Below are 25,237 nucleotides of genomic sequence, written 5' to 3' on the forward strand. Positions count from 1 at the left end.
TATATATGTGTGTATGTATATGTACATTATATCTGTGCGGTATGGCTGTATATACGTGTGTGTGTATATGTACATTATATCTGTGCGGTATGGCTGTATATACGTGTGTGTGTGTGTATGTACATTATATCTGTGCGGTATGGCTGCATATATGTGTATGTATATGTACATTATATCTGTGCGGTATGGCTGTATATACGTGTGTGTGTGTGTGTGTATATGTACATTATATCTGTGCGGTATGGCTGTATATACATGTGTGTGTGTATGTATATGTACATTATATCTGTGCGGTATGGCTGTATATACGTGTTTGTGTGTGTGTGTATATGTACATTATATCTGTGCGGTATGGCTGTATATACGTGTGTGTGTGTGTGTGTGTATGTATATGTACATTATATCTGTGCGGTATGGCTGTATATATGTGTGTATGTATATGTACATTATATCTGTGCGGTATGGCTGTATATATGTGTGTATGTATATGTACATTATATCTGTGCGGTATGGCTGTATATATGTGTGTATGTATATGTACATTATATCTGTGCGGTATGGCTGTATATATGTGTGTATGTATATGTACATTATATCTGTGCGGTATGGCTGTATATATGTGTGTATGTATATGTACATTATATCTGTGCGGTATGGCTGTATATATGTGTGTATGTATATGTACATTATATCTGTGCGGTATGGCTGTACATAAATCCTACACACTCCAGAAAACAATAAATGCCGCCTGGTAATTACACCCTATAATCCGCCCCATCCGTGTGACTCTCATCAATTGCTTTTTATTATTAAAGGTTATAACGTTTAATGACTACACGGCATTTATTGTCTCCTGTAATGTGGAGGATTTATTATAGTCAGATAATATAGTGTGGGATATACATACCGCCATTATGAAATCAGTATATACATCTATACCTGTCATATAGTCTATGGTGGCCTTATTTATATGTACAGTGTACAGCAGCCGTGGGTATCTTATATTGCTATGTACAGTATATGGCGGTATTATTCATTAGCACAGTATAGCACAGAATAACGTTTACAGTATAACAACACTATTTCCTGGTTTTATATATATATATACAGTATATTTATAGGGTCTATGCTGTGGCAGCACTGTGTGTAATATATATACGGTAATATATATACAGTATATATAGGGTCTATGCTGTGGCAGCACTGTGTGTAATATATATACAGTATATATAGGGTCTATGCTGTGGCAGCACTGTGTGTAATATATATACAGTATATATAGGGTCTATGCTGTGGCAGCACTGTGTGTGATATATATACAGTATATATATAGGGTCTATGCTGAGGCAGCACTGTGTGTAATATATATACAGTATATATAGGGTCTATGCTGTGGCAGCACTGTGTGTGATATATATACAGTATATATATAGGGTCTATGCTGAGGCAGCACTGTGTGTGATATATACAGTATATATAGGGTCTATGCTGAGGCAGCACTGTGTGTGATATATATACAGTATATATATAGGGTCTATGCTGTGGCAGCACTGTGTGTGATATATATACAGTATATATAGGGTCTATGCTGTGGCAGCACTGTGTGTAATATATATACAGTATATATAGGGTCTATGCTGAGGCAGCACTGTGTGTGATATATATACAGTATATATAGGGTCTATGCTGTGGCAGCACTGTGTGTGATATATATACAGTATATATATAGGGTCTATGCTGAGGCAGCACTGTGTGTGATATATATACAGTGTATATATATAGGGTCTATGCTGAGGCAGCACTGTGTGTGATATATACAGTATATATAGGGTCTATGCTGAGGCAGCACTGTGTGTGATATATATACAGTATATATAGGGTCTATGCTGAGGCAGCACTGTGTGTGATATATATACAGTATATATAGGGTCTATGCTGAGGCAGCACTGTGTGTGATATATATACAGTGTATATATATAGGGTCTATGCTGAGGCAGCACTGTGTGTGATATATATACAGTATATATAGGGTCTATGCTGTGGCAGCACTGTGTGTGATATATATACAGTATATATATAGGGTCTATGCTGTGGCAGCACTGTGTGTAATATATATACAGTATATATAGGGTCTATGCTGAGGCAGCACTGTGTGTGATATATATACAGTATATATAGGGTCTATGCTGAGGCAGCACTGTGTGTGATATATATACAGTATATATATAGGGTCTATGCTGTGGCAGCACTGTGTGTGATATATATACAGTATATATATAGGGTCTATGCTGTGGCAGCACTGTGTGTAATATATATACAGTATATATATAGGGTCTATGCTGTGGCAGCACTGTGTGTGATATATATACAGTATATATAGGGTCTATGCTGAGGCAGCACTGTGTGTGATATATATACAGTATATATAGGGTCTATGCTGAGGCAGCACTGTGTGTGATATATATACAGTATATATAGGGTCTATGCTGAGGCAGCACTGTGTGTGATATATATACAGTATATATAGGGTCTATGCTGAGGCAGCACTGTGTGTGATATATATACAGTATATATATAGGGTCTATGCTGTGGCAGCACTGTGTGTGATATATATACAGTATATATATAGGGTCTATGCTGTGGCAGCACTGTGTGTAATATATATACAGTATATATAGGGTCTATGCTGAGGCAGCACTGTGTGTGATATATATACAGTATATATAGGGTCTAGGCTGTGGCAGCACTGTGTGTGATATATATACAGTATATATATATAGGGTCTATGCTGTGGCAGCACTGTGTGTGATATATATACAGTATATATAGGGTCTATGCTGAGGCAGCACTGTGTGTGATATATATACAGTATATATAGGGTCTATGCTGTGGCAGCACTGTGTGTGATATATATACAGTATATATATAGGGTCTATGCTGAGGCAGCACTGTGTGTGATATATACAGTATATATAGGGTCTATGCTGTGGCAGCACTGTGTGTAATATATATACAGTATATATAGGGTCTAGGCTGTGGCAGCACTGTGTGTGATATATATACAGTATATATATATAGGGTCTATGCTGTGGCAGCACTGTGTGTGATATATATACAGTATATATAGGGTCTATGCTGAGGCAGCACTGTGTGTGATATATATACAGTATATATAGGGTCTATGCTGAGGCAGCACTGTGTGTGATATATATACAGTATATATATAGGGTCTATGCTGTGGCAGCACTGTGTGTGATATATATACAGTATATATATAGGGTCTATGCTGTGGCAGCACTGTGTGTAATGATAATACAGTATATATAGGGTCTAGGCTGTGGCAGCACTGTGTGTGATATATATACAGATATATATATAGGGTCTATGCTGTGGCAGCACTGTGTGTGATATATATACAGTATATATAGGGTCTATGCTGAGGCAGCACTGTGTGTGATATATATACAGTATATATAGGGTCTATGCTGTGGCAGCACTGTGTGTGATATATATACAGTATATATATAGGGTCTATGCTGTGGCAGCACTGTGTGTGATATATATACAGTATATATAGGGTCTATGCTGAGGCAGCACTGTGTGTGATATATATACAGTATATATAGGGTCTATGCTGTGGCAGCACTGTGTGTGATATATATACAGTATATATATAGGGTCTATGCTGAGGCAGCACTGTGTGTGATATATACAGTATATATAGGGTCTATGCTGTGGCAGCACTGTGTGTAATATATATACAGTATATATATAGGGTCTATGCTGTGGCAGCACTGTGTGTGATATATATACAGTGTATATAGGGTCTATGCTGAGGCAGCACTGTGTGTGATATATATACAGTATATATATAGGGTCTATGCTGTGGCAGCACTGTGTGTAATATATATACAGTATATATAGGGTCTATGCTGAGGCAGCACTGTGTGTGATATATATACAGTATATATAGGGTCTATGCTGAGGCAGCACTGTGTGTGATATATATACAGTATATATAGGGTCTATGCTGAGGCAGCACTGTGTGTGATATATATACAGTATATATAGGGTCTATGCTGAGGCAGCACTGTGTGTGATATGTACAGTATATATAGGGTCTATGCTGTGGCAGCACTGTGTGTGATATATACAGTATATATAGGGTCTATGCTGTGGCAGCACTGTGTGTGATATATATACAGTATATATAGGGTCTATGCTGTGGCAGCACTGTGTGTAATATATATACAGTGTATATATATAGGGTCTATGCTGAGGCAGCACTGTGTGTGATATATATACAGTATATATAGGGTCTATGCTGAGGCAGCACTGTGTGTGATATATATACAGTATATATAGGGTCTATGCTGAGGCAGCACTGTGTGTGATATATATACAGTATATATAGGGTCTATGCTGTGGCAGCACTGTGTGTAATATATATACAGTATATATAGGGTCTATGCTGAGGCAGCACTGTGTGTGATATATGTACAGTATATATAGGGTCTATGCTGAGGCAGCACTGTGTGTGATATATACAGTATATATAGGGTCTATGCTGTGGCAGCACTGTGTGTGATATATATACAGTATATATAGGGTCTATGCTGTGGCAGCACTGTGTGTAATATATATATACAGTATATATAGGGTCTATGCTGAGGCAGCACTGTGTGTAATATATATACAGTATATATATATAGGGTCTATGCTGAGGCAGCACTGTGTGTGATATATATACAGTATATATAGGGTCTATGCTGAGGCAGCACTGTGTGTGATATATATACAGTATATATATATAGGGTCTATGCTGTGGCAGCACTGTGTGTGATATATATACAGTATATATAGGGTCTATGCTGTGGCAGCACTGTGTGTGATATATATACAGTATATATATAGGGTCTATGCTGTGGCAGCACTGTGTGTGATATATATACAGTATATATAGGGTCTATGCTGTGGCAGCACTGTGTGTAATATATATACAGTATATATAGGGTCTATGCTGAGGCAGCACTGTGTGTGATATATATACAGTATATATAGGGTCTATGCTGTGGCAGCACTGTGTGTGATATATATACAGTATATATAGGGTCTATGCTGAGGCAGCACTGTGTGTAATATATATACAGTATATATAGGGTCTATGCTGAGGCAGCACTGTGTGTGATATATATACAGTATATATAGGGTCTATGCTGAGGCAGCACTGTGTGTGATATATATACAGTATATATAGGGTCTATGCTGAGGCAGCACTGTGTGTAATATATATACAGTATATATAGGGTCTATGCTGAGGCAGCACTGTGTGTGATATATATACAGTGTATATATATAGGGTCTATGCTGTGGCAGCACTGTGTGTGATATATATACAGTATATATAGGGTCTATGCTGAGGCAGCACTGTGTGTAATATATATACAGTATATATAGGGTCTATGCTGAGGCAGCACTGTGTGTGATATATATACAGTGTATATATATAGGGTCTATGCTGTGGCAGCACTGTGTGTGATATATATACAGTATATATAGGGTCTATGCTGAGGCAGCACTGTGTGTAATATATATACAGTATATATAGGGTCTATGCTGAGGCAGCACTGTGTGTGATATATATATACAGTATATATAGGGTCTATGCTGAGGCAGCACTGTGTGTGATATATATACAGTATATATAGGGTCTATGCTGTGGCAGCACTGTGTGTGATATATATACAGTATATATAGGGTCTATGCTGAGGCAGCACTGTGTGTGATATATATACAGTATATATATATAGGGTCTATGCTGAGGCAGCACTGTGTGTGATATATATACAGTATATATAGGGTCTATGCTGTGGCAGCACTGTGTGTGATATATATACAGTATATATAGGGTCTATGCTGTGGCAGCACTGTGTGTGATATATATACAGTATATATATATAGGGTCTATGCTGTGGCAGCACTGTGTGTAATATATATACAGTATATATATAGGGTCTATGCTGTGGCAGCACTGTGTGTGATATATATACAGTATATATAGGGTCTATGCTGTGGCAGCACTGTGTGATATATATACAGTATATATAGGGTCTATGCTGTGGCAGCACTGTGTGTAATATATATACAGTATATATAGGGTCTATGCTGTGGCAGCACTGTGTGTGATATATATACAGTGTATATAGGGTCTATGCTGAGGCAGCACTGTGTGTGATATATATACAGTATATATAGGGTCTATGCTGAGGCAGCACTGCTTCTTTGCCTTATTTTTGCGCCATCTTTATGGGCAGCCTTGCAGCATCTGGCGGTCCATCTATATTAGCTGCTTCCCCCCGGGGTGCACAGTCCGTGGCTGCATCATGTATATAGCGCCATACACCATAGGTACATCTTGTGTGTGTAGTATCCCTGCACTGCAGGTGTGGTGTATGGCGGTCTTATAGTGGCAGTGTATGGCGCCTCTACTTGCCGCATTTCTCATCTATATTACAGCAGGTTGTCGTATGGCGGTTGGCGTATAAGAGCCGTGACCGCTCTGTACATTCCACCCAGCACTTTCTGCTCTCAGCAATTCTCTGGATTTACTGATTTATTAAGTATTTAGGCAGCGTAAAAGTAAAGCGGCGCTTCGGGGAGCATCCACAACTGCTCGGGTGAAGTCAATGAGAATTCAGAACTCAAACTGAACTTGGATCCTCTTATAACGCTCCGGCACTATTATAAGCTCGGCAATGGGGGGGTTAGTTGTCCCCTTTAAAGGAACAGAGCGCAGGGTTATACTCAGCCGGCAGGAACGCTGTCGCCGGTAGAAGTGCTGATGCTGTCGTGTTGGTGAGTGACAGCGAGCGGTATAATACAGCAAATTATTATGGACGGATACACAAGGAAATGACCGCGCTGCACGGGGGAGACGAGAAGACGGACCGGGGGATAAGTGACCTTGTGCAAATCACTGCGTCCTGACAATCTCCATCCATACAGATCACGCACCCGGCTGACTCATACATTTACTTCTATTATGCTTAAAGGGACAGGCACATGTTTATCCCCACTGGGAAGCTCCAGCGGTTTAGTGCAGAGAGGATTTTGCAGCATGTTGACTTACGGCGGCCAGGTTGTCACCTGCTGAGGCAGCACTCCGCGCTTATACATATACATGGGTGCAATTAATATGGCCAAGGTATCGCCGAGCTGCCGGCAGACATAATACAGTCATCATCCGCTGACAGCCAACTTTCCCGACTCCATATTAACGCATCTGTTCCGCTCGGCTGAGCGCTCAGGTTAGTGGTAGGGAGGAAGATAAGTGGCTGTCAGGGACATCCAGCGTCACCGCTTATCTCAGGGGAGACCGCCAATCCCTGCAAGGAAGACGGCGGGAGACTGGTGATGGATCCTGCCACATCCCGCCACATGCTCCCACAATACAGCCCAAACTATCACTTACACCTGCCCTCTGAGTGGCAGATGGAGTGGATGATGGGAGTAGTAGTCTGCTCTATATTGGGGTACACAGCCGGACAGGGGGCAGCATCGGGACCGAAGCATCGGCAGCAGAGATGTGGAGGCGTCCGGGGAACCGCCATCCGCTCCGCACCAATCACCCGATGTCAGCAACATTCACACCAATCTAATGGAGAAGAGCGGAAAATACAGGGGAGGGAAGACTCCAGAATGCTATACTTAAAGGGGTATTCCACTCAAACTTTCCATATGTTGCTGCTCATAGGGAGACTAACAATTCCTTCCATACTTGTTATTATCTATTCAGTCTCCTTCCCCCAGTTCTCAGCTGCTGCTTTCTGATGAAGACATAAAAATCTGTGTGTGAGCTTTTCTCTCTGTCTCCTCCTCCTCCCCCCTCCCTTCTGAGACATAGATAGGGACTTGTTTCCATCAGGGAGGGGGGAGGAGGGGGAGACAAAGAGAAAGGCTCACACACAGATTTTTGTGTCTTCAGCATAAAGCAGCAGCTGAGAACTGGGGGAAGGAGACTGAATAGATAATAACAAGTATGGAAGGAATTGTTAAGTCTCACCATGGGCAGCAACATATCAGAAATTGTGTGTGAGCAGAAACTCCTTAAAGGAAAAGTCCATCCAGAAAGCTGAAAACTCTATTTGTCCAGGACGTAGACTAAAGGCAATGTATCATTATGTTACATGTCACTATGTGGCGGTATAATGTAACAGCGCAGATAACACAGTGATATCTCTGAGTACAGATAATGTAGTAGTCACCTGCAGTCCTATGTAACACCACAGATAACACAGTGATATCTCTAAGTACAGATAATGTAGTAGTCACCTGCAGTCCTATGTAACAGCGCAGATAACACAGTGATATCTCTGAGTACAGATAATGTAGTAGATGTCACCTGTAGTCCTATGTAACACCACAGATAACACAGTGATATCTCTGAGTACAGATAATGTAGAAGATGTCACCTGCAGTCCTATGTAACACCACAGATAACACAGTGATATCTCTGAGTACAGATAATGTAGTAGATGTCACCTGCAGTCCTATGTAACACCACAGATAACACAGTGCTATCTCTGAGTACAGATAATGTAGTAGTCACCTGCAGTCCTATGTAACACCACAGATAACACAGTGATATCTCTGAGTACAGATAATGTAGATGTCACCTGCAGTCCTATGTAAGACCACAGATAACACAGTGATATCTCTGAGTACAGATAATGTAGTAGATGTCACCTGCAGTCCTATGTAAGACCACAGATAACAGTGATATCTCTGAGTACAGATAATGTAGTAGATGTCACCTGCAGTCCTATGTAACACCACAGATAACAGTGATATCTCTGAGTACAGATAATGTAGTAGTCACCTGCAGTCCTATGTAACACCACAGATAACAGTGATATCTCCGAGTACAGTTAATGTAGTAGCTGTCACCCGCAGTCCTATGTAACAGCACAGATAACAGTGATATCTCTGAGTACACATAATGTAGTAGTATCACCCGCAGTCCTATGTAACAGCACAGATAACACAGTGATATATCTGAGTACAGATAATGTAGTAGTCACCTGCAGTCCTATGTAACACCACAGATAACACAGTGATATCTCTGAGGACAGATAATGTAGTAGCTGTCACCTGCAGTCCTATGTAACAGCACAGATAACAGTGATATCTCTGAGTACAGATAATGTAGTAGTATCACCTGCAGTCCTATGTAACAGCACAGATAACACAGTGATATCTCTGAGTACAGATAATATAGTAGATGTCACCTGCAGTCCTATGTAACACCACAGATAACACAGTGCTATCTCTGAGTACAGATAATGTAGTAGTCACCTGCAGTCCTATGTAACACCACAGATAACTGATATCTCTGAGTACAGATAATGTAGTAGTCACCTGCAGTCCTATGTAACACCACAGATAACTGATATCTCTGAGTACAGATAATATAGTAGTCACCTGCAGTCCTATGTAACAGCACAGATAACACAGTGATATCTCTCTGAGTACAGATAATGTAGTAGTCACCTGCAGTCCTATGTAACAGCACAGATAACACAGTGATATCTGAGTACAGATAATGTAGTAGTCACCTGCAGTCCTATGTAACAGCACAGATAACACAGTGATATCTCTGAGTACAGATAATGTAGTAGCTGTCACCTGCAGTCCTATGTAACAGCACAGATAACAGTGATATCTCTCTGAGTACAGATAATGTAGTAGTCACCTGCAGTCCTATGTAACAGCACAGATAACAGTGATATCTCTCTGAGTACAGATAATGTAGTAGCTGTCACCTGCAGTCCTATGTAACAGCACAGATAACAGTGATATCTCTCTGAGTACAGATAATGTAGTAGCTGTCACCTGCAGTCCTATGTAACAGCACAGATAACAGTGATATCTCTCTGAGTACAGATAATGTAGTAGTCACCTGCAGTCCTATGTAACAGCACAGATAACAGTGATATCTCTCTGTGTACAGATAATGTAGTAGCTGTCACCTGCAGTCCTATGTAACAGCACATATAACACAGTGATATCTCTCTGAGTACAGATAATGTAGTAGCTGTCACCTGCAGTCCTATGTAACAGCACAGATATCCTATAGGACATGTAATGCTATGACTGCAGTCTTATGTAACATCCCGCACACTGTAACCCGGTTATGATGAGCTCTGCTACATCTGCGTGTCGTTTTATATTCTGTAACATTATATCTCGCAGACTCTGACTTTTTAATTGTTTTGCAGTTGACGCCATATGGAGAGTGGCGCGGGTGATATGTGGCGCACCGGAGCACGGAGCGGAGATGATGGAGCGTAGCGCATTGTCAGTGAGTGTGATCCATCTGTCTGCTGGAAGGATCCATGATTGTTCTGTATATGGGACCCATACCCCCCCCCCCAGCCCGGCACTGCCTGAGTTAACCGAGAATATAAAGAAGGAGCTGACAGGTGGCAGGAAGGGTTAATGGTTCCTGCATGGCGGCACAGAGATCCTTGTACTACATCTTGCCAGCCTGAGGCGCACTGATGCCAGGGTTTCCATATTGGTCCATATGGCCCTGAGTTCTATTATTCTGTGTTTGCCGTCATGTTCCTGTGAACCTGCACCCACCTACCTGCTGTGCCCTGAGAGGCGGGCAGAGGGGGCAATACCCCCCTAATAATACTGTACCCACATAACACAGGCATGATACCGCCAGACAGTGCAGATATACCACTGCCATACAGTGCCCACACATGACTGTCATACAATAATCTTATAATACCGCCAGACAGTGTCCACACATGACTGTCATACAATAATCTTATAATACTGCCATACAGTGCCCACACATTACTGTCACACAATAATCTTATAATACCGCCAGACAGTGCCCACACATGACTGTCATACAATAATCTTATAATACCACCAGACAGTGTCCACACATGACTGTCATACAATAATCTTATAATACCGCCAGACAGTACAGATATAACACTGCCACTCGGAGAACACATATGACTGTATTACATTAATCTTATAATACCGCCAGACAGTGCCCACACATGACTGTCATACAACAATCTTATAATACTGCCATACAGTGCCCACACATGACTGTCATACAATAATCTTATAATACTGCCATACAGTGCCCACACATGACTGTCATACAATAATCTTATAATACCACCAGACAGTAGAGATATAACACTGCCACTCGGAGAACACATATGACTGTCTTACATTAATCTTATAATTATGCCCACATAACACTGCCATACAATACATACATATTAGTGCCCACATAACACTGCCATACAATACATACATATTAGTGCCCACATAACACTGCCATACAATACATACATATTAGTGCCCACATAACACTGCCATACAATACATACATATTAGTGCCCACATAACACTGCCAGACAATACATACATATTAGTGCCCACATAACACTGCCAGACAATACATACATATTAGTGCCCACATAACACTGCCATACAGTACATACATATTAGTGCCCACATAACACTGCCATACAGTACATACATATTAGTGCCCGCATAACACTGCCATACAATACATACATATTAGTGCCCACATAACACTGCCATACTATATATACTGTATATATTAGTGCCTACATAACACTGCCATACAATACATACATATTAGTGCCCACATAATACTGCCATGTTATATATATATACAGGTAGTCCTCGACTTACGTCAGTGATCCGTTCTTCCGCAGCGTTGTAAACCGAATTTCGATGTAAGTCGGATCATATGTTCATACAGTACTGTCCTGTAAACACTTAGCCTATCCTAACATAGTACCCTACATAATTATCAATATCCTCAGTCTAGAACTGCATAACTGAGTACTGTACCAGTATAGTATCGTACTGTATTCTTCTGCCGCTGCATGTATTCGAGTTACGTCGATACCGTGTAAGTCGGAATAAGGCATCGAATAAAGCGTTGTAACCACGAAACGATGTAACTCGAGACCGTTGTAACCCGAGGACCACCTGTATATATATATATATTAGTGCCCACATAACACTGCCATACAATACATACATATTAGTGCCCACATAACACTGCCATACAGTACATAGATATTAGTGCCCACATAACACTGCCATACAGTACATACATATTAGTGCCCACATAACACTGCCAGACAATACATACATATTAGTGCCCGCATAACACTGCCATACAATACACACATATTAGTGCCCACATAACACTGCCATACAGTACATACATATTAGAGCCCACATAACACTGCCATACAATACATACATATTAGTGCCCACATAACACTGCCATACAGTACATACATATTAGTGCCCACATAACACTGCCATACAGTACATACATATTAGAGCCCACATAACACTGCCATACAATACATACATATTAGTGCCCACATAACACTGCCATACAGTACATACATATTAGAGCCCACATAACACTGCCATACAGTACATACATATTAGAGCCCACATAACACTGCCATACAGTACATACATATTAGTGCCCACATAACACTGCCATACAATACATACATATTAGAGCCCACATAACACTGCCATACAGTACATACATATTAGTGCCCACATAACACTGCCATACAATACATAGATATTAGTGCCCACATAACACTGCCATACAATACATACATATTAGTGCCCACATAACACTGCCAGTCATCAGTTGCACAGACTTTACTTTCCATCGCTCAGCATATAAATACCATAGACTGCTCCCCGCATGCGCCCGCCCGCCCTCGTGCCCGCCTGGGTCGTGATGGGTACAGCTGGACGCGGCGGCGGAGGAGATTGCTGATTTTGGTAAATGTTACTCTTCCGACAGAGGCTTTTAGCACGGCAGGAGCGGGCTGGCGGTGATGGGGTTAAGGCGGCCCCCCGCTGCTTCCTGACACCGCCATTACGCCACTCCCCAAGGCTATTAGGCGGCACACGCTGGGCAAAGCTGTTATTACAGGAGCCGGACGATCAGACGAGCAACGGGAAAGGCATCAAGTGCCCGAGTGAAGGAATAATACACGGCCAAGCCTGACAAGGCGGCTGTCAGCGCCCGGGCGGCGGGGAGGATGCCAGACAGCCGGCTGTGTGCTCTGCACCGTTAAGAAGACACTCACCTTCATCTACACCACGCTGCCATGACACCGCCAACTAAACTCACTGAAAACAATCATCTAGAGGAGGCGGCGCGGGCCTCACTACAGCCATAGGGGGCGCTATCATCCCTGTGCAGAGGAGCCGTCGCCCCTAGCAACCACACCCTGAGGCCTTGCTAAACGTGAAAGCAGCCATCTGGTTGCTAGGGGCGACGGTTCCTCTGCATCAATGTTCCCCATTGTGTATGAGGAAGAGCGCCACCCGCAGTCTGGAGATGGGACTCGATCACGTGATACCGTATTGCCCAATGCTCCTCATTATAGGGAGGAGGCACCCCGTACCTCACGCCTCACATCCACAGCGTTTCTAGGGAAAGTTTGACCAGAGTTATCATTTTCTGACATTAGTTAGTTTTCCGTAACCCGTAATTTCAGCCTAAGCGGCTTTTGAATATAATTTGTAAATCATAAATTCCCTAGGGTTGTATCCAACTGTATCTAAGCAAGAGGGCATAGCTGTAACCCTGTTACCTGGAGGGTCAGCCGAGCCCAACATGGTTTCTATTCCCGGCCCCATGCGCCTCCCTCACGCCGCGTTTCCAGGCCGATTCCATCCATGACAGAGAAGTGCAGCGTGATTGGCCTGTGCAGCGTTCTCCCTGTGAGGCGCCATGTATCTCACGCCTCATTAATACCTATAGTGTCTATAGGGAGATTGGAAGGATTCCCGCGAGGCTGCTATATACGGTTTTATCTCCTTACGGCTCGCGGCTCGGCGGGTAGCAGTGTGGCGTGGCGTCACTATCGTTCTATTTCTGTGGATTATAAAGGATGAGGGGCGCCATGTTTGACGTGTTGGGGTCGGTGCTGACACACTGTAAGCTGCAGTACTAGGTTATAGTCACCTATAAAGCCATTTTGGCGCTGTGGGCGGGGCTACATAACATGGAAGGATAACTGCACTAGAGTCTATAGGTAATGGCCGTGTCACATGGTTCCTGGCAGCGCCATGTCTGCAGTCCCCTCAGAACTTTGGGTCAGGTCTTTCCATTTTCCTGGAATCACGTCTCGGTATGAAAGGTGAATGGCGGCATCAAACGCTCCAGGAGAGAACGCCCGGCGCGGCGGAGAGGACGGATCAGAGCCGCGAGATGAGAGGACATCTTTGTTCCTACCCTTGACATCAAATAGATGAGAGAAGATAGAGCGGGGTAATTATATGCACGCAGCTTTCGGCTGGATTCACGCCTCCTGTCTCTGTATGGCGGTTTTGCTTGTGACAGATCAAGGATTTTGGAGCCTCCTGAGAAAAAGATCTGGGAAACAGATATCAACACTGCCCAAATAATACAGCCATATGGTGCCAAATTACCAGAACCGCACACAACTAACATATACAGCCATACAGTGCTCACATGGTACAGAACACATATAATACAGCCATACAGTGCTCATATAATACTGCCATACAGTGCTCATATAATACTGCCATACAGAGCTCATATAATACTGCCATACAGAGCTCATATAATACAGCCATACAGTGCTCACACGGTACAGAACACATATAATACAGCCATACAGAGCTCATATAATACAGCCATACAGTGCTCACACGGTACAGAACACATATAATACAGCCATACAGTGCTCATATAATACTGCCATACAGTGCTCATATAATACTGCCATACAGAGCTTATATAATACTGCCATACAGAGCTCATATAATACTGCCATACAGTGCTCACACGGTACAGAACACATATAATACAGCCATACAGAGCTCATATAATACAGCCATACAGTGCTCACACGGTACAGAACACATATAATACAGCCATACAGAGCTCATATAATACAGCCATACAGTGCTCACACTGTACAATACACATATAATACAGCCATACAGTGCTCACACTGTACAGGACACATATAATACAGCCATAAAGTGCTCATATAGTATAGCGCACATATAATACAGCCATACAGTGCTCACACTGTACAGAACACATATAATAGTCATACAGAGCTCATATAATACAGCCATACAGTGCTCACACGGTACAGAACACATATAATACAGCCATACAGAGCTCATATAATACAGCCATACAGTGCTCACACTGTACAGAACACATATAATACAGCCATACAGTGCTCACACTGTACAGGACACATATAATACAGCCATAAAGTGCTCATATAGTATAGCGCACATATAATACAGCCATACAGTGCTCACACTGTACAGAACACATATAATAGTCATACAGAGCTCATATAATACAGCCATACAGTGCTCACACGGTACAGAACACATATAATACAGCCATACAGTGCTCATATAATACTGCCATACAGTGCTCATATAATACTGCCATACAGTGCTCATATAATACTGCCATACAGAGCTCATATAATACAGCCATACAGTGCTCACATGGTACAGAACACATAATACAGCCATACAGAGCTTATATAATACAGCCATACAGTGCTCACACGGTACAGAACACATAATACAGCCATACAGAGCTCATATAATACTGCCATACAGTGCTCACACTGTACAGAACACATATAATACACCCATACAGAGCTCACACAGTACAGAACACATATAATACAGCCATACAGTGCTCATATAATACTGCCATACAGAGCTCATATAATACAGCCATACAGAGCTCATATAATACAGCCATACAGAGCTCATATAATACAGCCATACAGTGCTCATATAATACAGCCATACAGAGCTCATATAATACTGCCATACAGAGCTCATATAATACAGCCATACATAGCTCATATAATACAGCCATACAGAGCTCTTATAATACAGCCATACAGTGCTCACACTGTACAGAACACATATAATACAGCCATACAGTGCTCACACTGTATAGGACACATATAATACAGCCATACAGTGCTCATATAGTATAGTGCACATATAATACAGCCATACAGTGCTCACACTGTACAGAACACATATAATACAGCCATACAAAGCTCATATAATATTGCCATGCAGAGCTCATATAATACTGCCATGCAGAGCTCACTCTGTACAGTACACATATAATACAGCCAGTGTTCACACTGTACAGTACACATATAATACAGCCATGCAGAGCTCATATAATACTGCCATACAGTGCTCACACTGTACAGAACACATATAATACAGCCATACAGTGCTCATATAATACAGCCATACAGTGTTCACATTGTAAAGTACACATATAATACAGCACTCAAATAACACAGCAATACAGTGCACACATGGCATATCACTCACATAACACCGCCATACACTGGTCTTGTAATACAGCCATACAGTGCTGATATACTATAGCCATACAGTGCTCACACAGTGTCTTTTATATAATTACCATAGAGAGAAGACAAGATCACTGATAATACCACCATACAGTGCCCTTCATATTACTTCTATATAGTGAAGATATTATCACTAATACCACCATATCATGCCCTTCATATTACTACTATATAGTGAAGACATGATCACTGATAATACCGCCATACGGTGCCATCCATATTACTTCTATAGAGAGAAGACATGGTCACTGATAATACCGCTATACGGTGCCATCCATATTACTACTATAGAGAAAAGACATGGTCACTGATAATACCGCCATACGGTGCCCTCCATATTAGCAATATAGAGAGAAGATATGATCACTGATAATACCGCCATACGGTGCCATCCATATTACTACTATAGAGAGAGGACATGATCACTGATAATACCGCCATACGGTGCCATCCATATTACTGCTATAGAGAGAGGACATGATCACTGATAATACCGCCATACGGTGCCATCCATATTACTACTATAGAGAAAAGACATGGTCACTGATAATACCGCCATACGGTGCCCTCCATATTAGTAATATGGAGAGAAGATATGATCACTGATAATACCGCCATACGGTGCCATCCATATTACTACTATAGAGAGAGGACATGATCACTGATAATACCGCCATACGGTGCCATCCATATTACTACTATAGAGAAAAGACATGGTCACTGATAATACCGCCATACGGTGCCCTCCATATTAGTAATATAGAGAGAAGATATAATCACTGATAATACCGCCATACGGTGCCCTCCATATTACTACCTAATCACTGAGAATGGACGACGTGCGGAGGAGGTGAGTGCACTGTTGGCGTCCTGACACTGCGGCACGGATCTCAGCGGAATATTAATCTTCAGACAGATTATCAGCGATCAAAAGCTTCAGAAAGAAAAAATCATCAAGAAGCAGCGTCCTGCGGGGCCTGAGCTAATCAATCACTGATCACCGAGCATCGGGGCCTGAGCTAATCAATCACTGATCACCGAGCACGGGGCCTGAGCTAATCAATCACTGATCACCGAGCATTGGGGCCTGAGCTAATCAATCACTGATCACCGAGCATCGGGGCCTGAGCTGATCAATCACTGATCACCGACCATCGGGGCCTGAGCTAATCAATCACTGATCACCGAGCATCGGGGCCTGAGCTGATCAATCACTGATCACCGAGCATCGGGGCATGAGCTAATCAATCACTGATCACCGAGCATCGGGGCATGAGCTAATCAATCACTGATCACCGAGCATCAGGACCTGAGCTGATCAATCACTGATCACCGAGCATCGGGGCCTGAGCTGATCAATCACTGATCACCGAGCATCGGGGCCTGAGCTAATCAATCACTGATCACCGAGCATCGGGGCCTGAGCTAATCAATCACTGATCACCGAGCATCGGGGCCTGAGCTAATCAATCACTGATCACCGAGCATCGGGGCCTGAGCTAATCAATCACTGATCACCGAGCATCGGGGCCTGAGCTGATCAATCACTGATCACCGAGCATCGGGGCCTGAGCTGATCAATCACTGATCACCGACCATCGGGGCCTGAGCTAATCAATCACTGATCACCGAGCATCGGGGCCTGAGCTAATCAATCACTGATCACCGAGCATCGGGGCCTGAGCTAATCAATCACTGATCACCGACCATCGGGGCCTGAGCTGATCAATCACTGATCACCGAGCATCGGGGCCTAAGCTAATCAATCACTGATCACCGAGCATCGGGGCCTGAGCTGATCAATCACTGATCACCGAGCATTGGGGCCTGAGCTAATCAATCACTGATCACCGAGCATCGGGGCCTGAGCTAATCAATCACTGATCACCGAGCATCGGGGCCTGAGCTAATCAATCACTGATCACCGAGCATCAGGGCCTGTGCTAATCAATCACTGATCACCGAGCATTGGGGGGAAAGCTGTCACTCACAGAGACACAACGACTGCAGAATACAGGCTATTACTCCCTGGTATCAGCCAGTCTGGGCTAGGACGAGGCTGACAGACAGATACATACAGGCTATTACTCCCTGGTATCAGCCAGTCTGGGCTAGGACGAGGCTGACTGACGGACAGATAAATACAGGCTATTACTCCCTGGTATCAGCCAGTCTGGGCTAGGACGAGGCTGACAGACAGATACATACAGGCTATTACTCCCTGGTATCAGCCAGTCTGGGCTAGGACGAGGCTGACGGATGGACAGATAAATACAGGCTATTACTCCCTGGTATCAGCCAGTCTGGGCTAGGACGAGGCTGACTGACGGACAGATAAATACAGGCTATTACTCCCTGGTATCAGCCAGTCTGGGCTAGGACGAGGCTGACGGACGGACAGATAAATACAGGCTATTACTCCCTGGTATCAGCCAGTCTGGGCTAGGACGTGGCTGACTGACAGACAGATAAGTACAGGCTATTACTCCCTGGTATCAGCCAGTCTGGGCTAGGACGAGGCTGACAGACAGATACACACAGGCTATTACTCCCTGGTATCAGCCAGTCTGGGCTAGGACGAGGCTGACAGACAGATACACACAGGCTATTACTCCCTGGTATCAGCCAGTCTGGGCTAGGACGAGGCTGACAGACAGATACACACAGGCTATTACTCCCTGGTATCAGCCAGTCTGGGCTAGGACGAGGCTGACAGACAGACAGATAAATACAGGCTATTACTCCCTGGTATCAGCCAGTCTGGGCTAAGACGAGGCTGACAGACAGATACGTACAGGCTATTACTCCCTGGTATCAGCCAGTCTGGGCTAGGACGAGGCTGACAGACAGACAGATAAATACAGGCTATTACTCCTTGGTATCAGCCAGTCTGGGCTAGGACGCGGCTGACAGACAGAAACATACAGGCTATTACTCCCTGGTATCAGCCAGTCTGGGCTAGCACGAGACAGACAGATAAATACAGGCTATTACTCCCTGGTATCAGCCAGTCTGGGCTAGGACGAGGCTGACAGACAGATACACACAGGCTATTACTCCCTGGTATCAGCCAGTCTGGGCTAGGACGAGGCTGACAGACAGACAGATAAATACAGGCTATTACTCCCTGGTATCAGCCACTGCTGAATCTCGTACAATGAGATGTGATGACTCCTGGTACTGTCATCCAGCTTTCCCAGGTCCCAGATTCACAGATCCTCACAGCTATGCCACCACAAAGCTTTCCCAGAGGCAGAATACATAATAGCGAAGCTTATTCCGTCTGTCCTGGGAGATTAGGCAGAGCTGAGTGTGCGCAGCCCTCTGTAACATATCTGTCCCTGGCAGAGCGAGCCGGTGGGCATGCTCTGCCAGGGACAAGGGGGCCTCACTACTACCAAGGACAGCCTGGGCACCGCACACTGCCACCGGGAAGAGTTCCCCTTTAAATGTTACAGATAGACAGGAATGGAGTGTCTGACGCTGGGCTGTGGATTGTTCCAGCACAATGACTATAATGAGAGTCTGCCAATGTAACAGAGAAGGAGAGATGAGGCAGGTCAATGCCAGGCGGCAGCCATCAAGCCCTCCCGCGCATCGCTCACGTTTAAATAGGCGGTTTACCTGTAGCGGGGGAACCGCGGCCTCTCCTGACCCCCAGAATAAGAAAACTCCAGACAATGAATGGAGCAGCAGACAGCAGATCCCACTCCGAAAAGACGAGCATTGTTCTCATGACAAGCAATAATCTTACATGACAAAAGCGAAAAAAAGACGAGGGCGACGCCGATCTGGGGGTCTCTGCTCCTCCACATCATCTCCTCATCTACACCACAGAACAACGGAAAGAAAGAGAGTCCCAATGTTTCAGCCTAATCTCTCTCTCTATCTATCTATCTATCTATCTATCTATCTATCTATCTATCTATCTCCTATCTATCTATCTATCTATCTATCTATCTCCTATCTATCTATCTATCTATCTATCTATCTATCTCCTATCTATCTATCTATCTATCTATCTATCTATCTATCTATCTATCTATCTCCTATCTATCTATCTATCTATCTCCTATCTATCTATCTATCTATCTATCTCCTATCTATCTATCTATCTATCTATCTCCTATCTATCTATCTATCTATCTATCTATCTATCTATCTATCTATCTCCTATCTATCTATCTATCTATCTCCTATCTATCTATCTATCTCCTATCTATCTATCTATCTATCTATCTATCTATCTATCTATCTCCTATCTATCTATATCCTATCTATCTATCTATCTATCTATCTATCTCCTATCTATCTCCTATCTATCTATCTATCTATCTATCTATCTATCTATCTATCTATCTATCTATCTCCTATCTATCTATCTATCTCCTATCTATCTATCTATCTCCTATCTATCTATCTATCTATCTATCTATCTATCTATCTATCTCCTATCTATCTATCTATCTATCTATCTATCTCCTATCTATCTATCTATCTATCTATCTATCTATCTATCTCCTATCTATCTATCTATCTATCTATCTATCTATCTATCTATCTCCTATCTATCTATCTATCTATCTATCTCCTATCTATCTATCTATCTATCTATCTATCTATCTATCTATCTATCTATCTCCTATCTATCTATCTATCTATCTCCTATCTATCTATCTATCTCCTATCTATCTATCTATCTATCTATCTATCTATCTATCTATCTATCTCCTATCTATCTATATCCTATCTATCTATCTATCTATCTATCTATCTCCTATCTATCTCCTATCTATCTATCTATCTATCTATCTATCTATCTATCTATCTATCTATCTCCTATCTATCTATCTATCTCCTATCTATCTATCTATCTCCTATCTATCTATCTATCTATCTATCTATCTATCTATCTATCTCCTATCTATCTATCTATCTATCTATCTATCTATCTATCTATCTCCTATCTATCTATCTATCTATCTATCTCCTATCTATCTATCTATCTATCTATCTATCTATCTATCTATCTCCTATCTATCTATCTATCTATCTATCTATCTATCTATCTATCTATTATCTATCTATCTATCTATCTATCTATCTATCTATCTATCTATCTCCTATCTATCACCTATCTATCTATCTATCTATCTATCTCCTATCTATCTATCTATCTATCTATCTCCTATCTATCTATCTATCTATCTATCTCCTATCTATCTATCTATCTATCTATCTATCTATCTATCTATCTATCTCCTATCTATCTATCTATCTATCTATCTATCTATCTATCTATCTATCTTCTATCTCCTATCTATCTATCTATCTATCTATCTATCTCCTATCTATCTATCTATCTATCTATCTATCTATCTATCTATCTATCTATCTATCTATCTATCTCCTATCTATCTATCTATCTATTATCTATCTATCTCCTATCTATCTATCTATCTCCTATCTATCTATCTATCTATCTATCTCCTATCTATCTATCTATCTATCTATCTATCTATCTATCTATCTATCTTTGTCTCTATCTCCCATCAGTCAGTGGCGGGGTCGCGGTGTGGGCAGATCTCTGGTATTAAGCGGCTCTGTCGGGGGAGATATCCCATCCTGCGGCGCATCCCCCGGACTCTCGGTAAAGCCGCCTTTTATTAACAGTCAAGACCTCAAATCCAGACTTGATTGTCCGTAAAAGCTCCAGAGCGAAGAAAAACGTGCGGTTTAATATGCAATGCGCCAATTACTGCTGTATACTGGGGTGAAGGCCACACAAAGGATTGTGGGTACTGACCAGGTAATAATGGGCAAGAGGATGATGATCTAAATTTGGGGGGAACAGTGATAGAGAAGGAGAGGATGGCGGAATGTTCTGGAATCACCGGAGATAATGAGATTCAGAGAGAAATAATCCAAGTTGGTTCCTACAGATCAAAGACTAAGAAAGCGGCAAAACGGAGAGAGAAGATCTGCGGACGTCTCCCCTCCCCCACCCCAAATCACTGCCTGTCACCATTCTGTACCCCGAGTGTCACTATCCTTTACCCCAAGTGTCACTATCCTGTACCCCAAGTGTCACTATCCTGCACCCCAAGTGTCACTATCCTGTACCCCAAGTGTCACTATTCTGCACCCCAAGTGTCACTATCCTGCACCCCGAGTGTCACTATTCTGTACCCCGAGTGTCACTATCCTGTACCCCGAGTGTCACTATCCTGTACCCCGAGTGTCACTATCCTGTACCCCGAGTGTCACTATTCTGCACCCCAAGTGTCACTATCCTGTACCCCAAGTGTCATTATCCTGTACCCCAAGTGTCACCGTCCTGTACCCCTAGTGTCACCATCCTGTACCCCTAGTGTCACCATCCTGCACCCCAAGTGTCACTATCCTGTACCCCGAGTGTCACTATCCTGTACCCCGAGTGTCACCATCCTGTACCCCTAGTGTCACCATCCTGCACCCCTAGTGTCACCATCCTGCACCCCGAGTGTCACTATCCTGCACCCCAAGTGTCACTATCCTATACCCCAAGTGTCACTATTCTGTACCCCAAGTGTCACTATTCTGCACCCCAAGTGCCACTGTCCTGTACCCCAAGTGTCACTATTCTGTACCCCAAGTGTCACTATCCTGTACCCCAAGTGTCACTATCCTGTACCCCAAGTGTCACTATTCTGCACCCCAAGTGTCACTATCCTGTACCCCAAGTGTCATTATCCTGTACCCCAAGTGTCACCGTCCTGTACCCCTAGTGTCACCATCCTGTACCCCAAGTGTCACTATCCTGTACCCCAAGTGTCACTATCCTGTACCCCGAGTGTCACCATCCTGTACCCCTAGTGTCACCATCCTGCACCCCTAGTGTCACCATCCTGCACCCCGAGTGTCACTATCCTGTACCCCGAGTGTCACTATCCTATACCCCAAGTGTCACTATTCTGCACCCCAAGTGCCACTATCCTGTACCCCAAGTGTCACTATCCTGTACCCTGAGTGTCACCATCCTGTACCCCAAGTGTCACCATCCTGTACCCCTAGTGTCACCATCCTGCACCCCAAGTGTCACTATCCTGTACCCCGAGTGTCACTATCATGTACCCCAAGTGTCACTATCCTGTACCCCGAGTGTCACTATCCTGTTCCCCAAGTGTCACTATCCTGTACCCCAAGTGTCACTATCCTGTACCCAGAGTGTCACTATCTTGTACCCCAAGTGTCACTATCCTGTCCCCCGAGTGTCACTATTCTGTCCCCCAAGTGTCACTATCCTGTACCCAGAGTGTCACTATCTTGTACCCCAAGTGTCACTATCCTGTACCCAGAGTGTCACCATCCTGCACCCCAAGTGTCACTATCTTGTACCCCAAGTGTCACTATCCTGTACCCCGAGTGTCACTATCATGTACCCCAAGTGTCACTATCCTGTACCCCGAGTGTCACTATCCTGTCCCCCGAGTGTCACTATTCTGTCCCCCAAGTGTCACTATCCTGTACCCCAAGTGTCACTATTCTGTACCCAGAGTGTCACTATCTTGTACCCCAAGTGTCACTATCCTGTACCCCAAGTGTCACTATCCTGTCCCCCGAGTGTCACCATCCTGCACCCCGAGTGTCATTATCCTGCACCCCGAGTGTCACTATCCTGTACCCCAAGTGTCACTATCCTGCACCCCGAGTGCTACTATCCTGTACCCAGAGTGTCACCATCCTGTACCCCAAGTGTCACTATCCTGCACCCCGAGTGTCACTATCCTGTACCCCAAGTGTCACTATCCTGCACCCCAAGTGTCACTATCCTGTACCCCGAGTGTCAGCATGTCTTTATCCTGTACCCAGAATCCCCCTCTTCTTGGCCCGGTGACAGCTGGCTGGGTCTGCAGTGCGTCTCGTCTCAGCCCTCCGGAGGTCTCGGTGACGTCTCGCTTTCGCTGTCTCCTCCTGAATGTAAATAAATTATTTTATCCAAAACACCAAATTTCTTACAATTGTGAGGCAGAACGCGGCGCCGGGGAAGCTCGGGTATAAATCGTCTGTCGGGGGGAGAAGCAGCGCTAGGGAACATTTACACTTTGCTACAAAACTTCCAGCCTCATCCTCAGAACCTGAAACGCGTCGGAGCCGCAGAGCAGAAGAACAGACCTTTTCCTATGAACTGAATCCCCCCACAGTTACTCCCAGCGAGGGGGGGGGGGGCAGCGGCGGGGGGAACCAGGTGACCGGGTTTAGAACCCACAGGTTGTTATGGATACAGAGAGCAAAAGAACAATGGAGCAGCACCTTGGGATGGCGGCTGACAGCCCGTTATCCATGTAAGTCTCTGCGCTCTGCCGGCGGTAAGAAGTCTGAAGATGATGGGGGTTGTAGTTGGGTCATTATCCCATGTTCTGCACTCATGACAAAATAATGACACCGCCTGCAGCACAGCGTGACGACTACGGTGACTCACCAGACACGACTAATGACTCTGCTGGTGCCCCCTCCCCACCGCTGCCTGACATAACCATGACTGCAGGTGGTAATGCCAACCCCCACCCCCCCCCACCCCCGGTGCAGAGATGGGCAGAAGCCGTACCAAATTTACTACAATGGTGCCCTGTATGCTGCCAAACATGACTGTCACTTTTTTGCGCTTTTAGCCACGCCCCTTTTATGGACGTTTATCTGAACCTGGCGCATTTCTAGCAGAATGTTTTATG

General features: G+C 43.6%; 1 protein-coding gene across 10 annotated transcripts in view; it reads right to left on the minus strand.

The window, feature by feature from the left end:
- Positions 1–25,237, minus strand: part of FIBCD1 (fibrinogen C domain containing 1) — a 275,844-nt gene that overhangs the window by 26,156 nt on the left and 224,451 nt on the right. Inside the window, exon 1 of one of the 10 annotated variants that reach the window (XM_069985756.1) lies at positions 13,200–13,324. The exons of 8 other annotated variants lie outside the window; for them this stretch is intronic. In XM_069985756.1, the coding sequence (XP_069841857.1) occupies positions 13,200–13,205 (6 nt within the window). In that variant the 5' untranslated portion in view covers positions 13,206–13,324. Of the gene's footprint in view, positions 1–6,804; positions 6,870–13,199; positions 13,325–25,237 lie in introns of those variants that run through there. One more of the 10 variants, XM_069985757.1, reaches the window with a different exon arrangement.

The sequence above is a fragment of the Dendropsophus ebraccatus genome, chromosome 10 (assembly GCF_027789765.1).
Source record: "Dendropsophus ebraccatus isolate aDenEbr1 chromosome 10, aDenEbr1.pat, whole genome shotgun sequence".
NCBI lineage: Eukaryota > Metazoa > Chordata > Amphibia > Anura > Hylidae > Dendropsophus > Dendropsophus ebraccatus.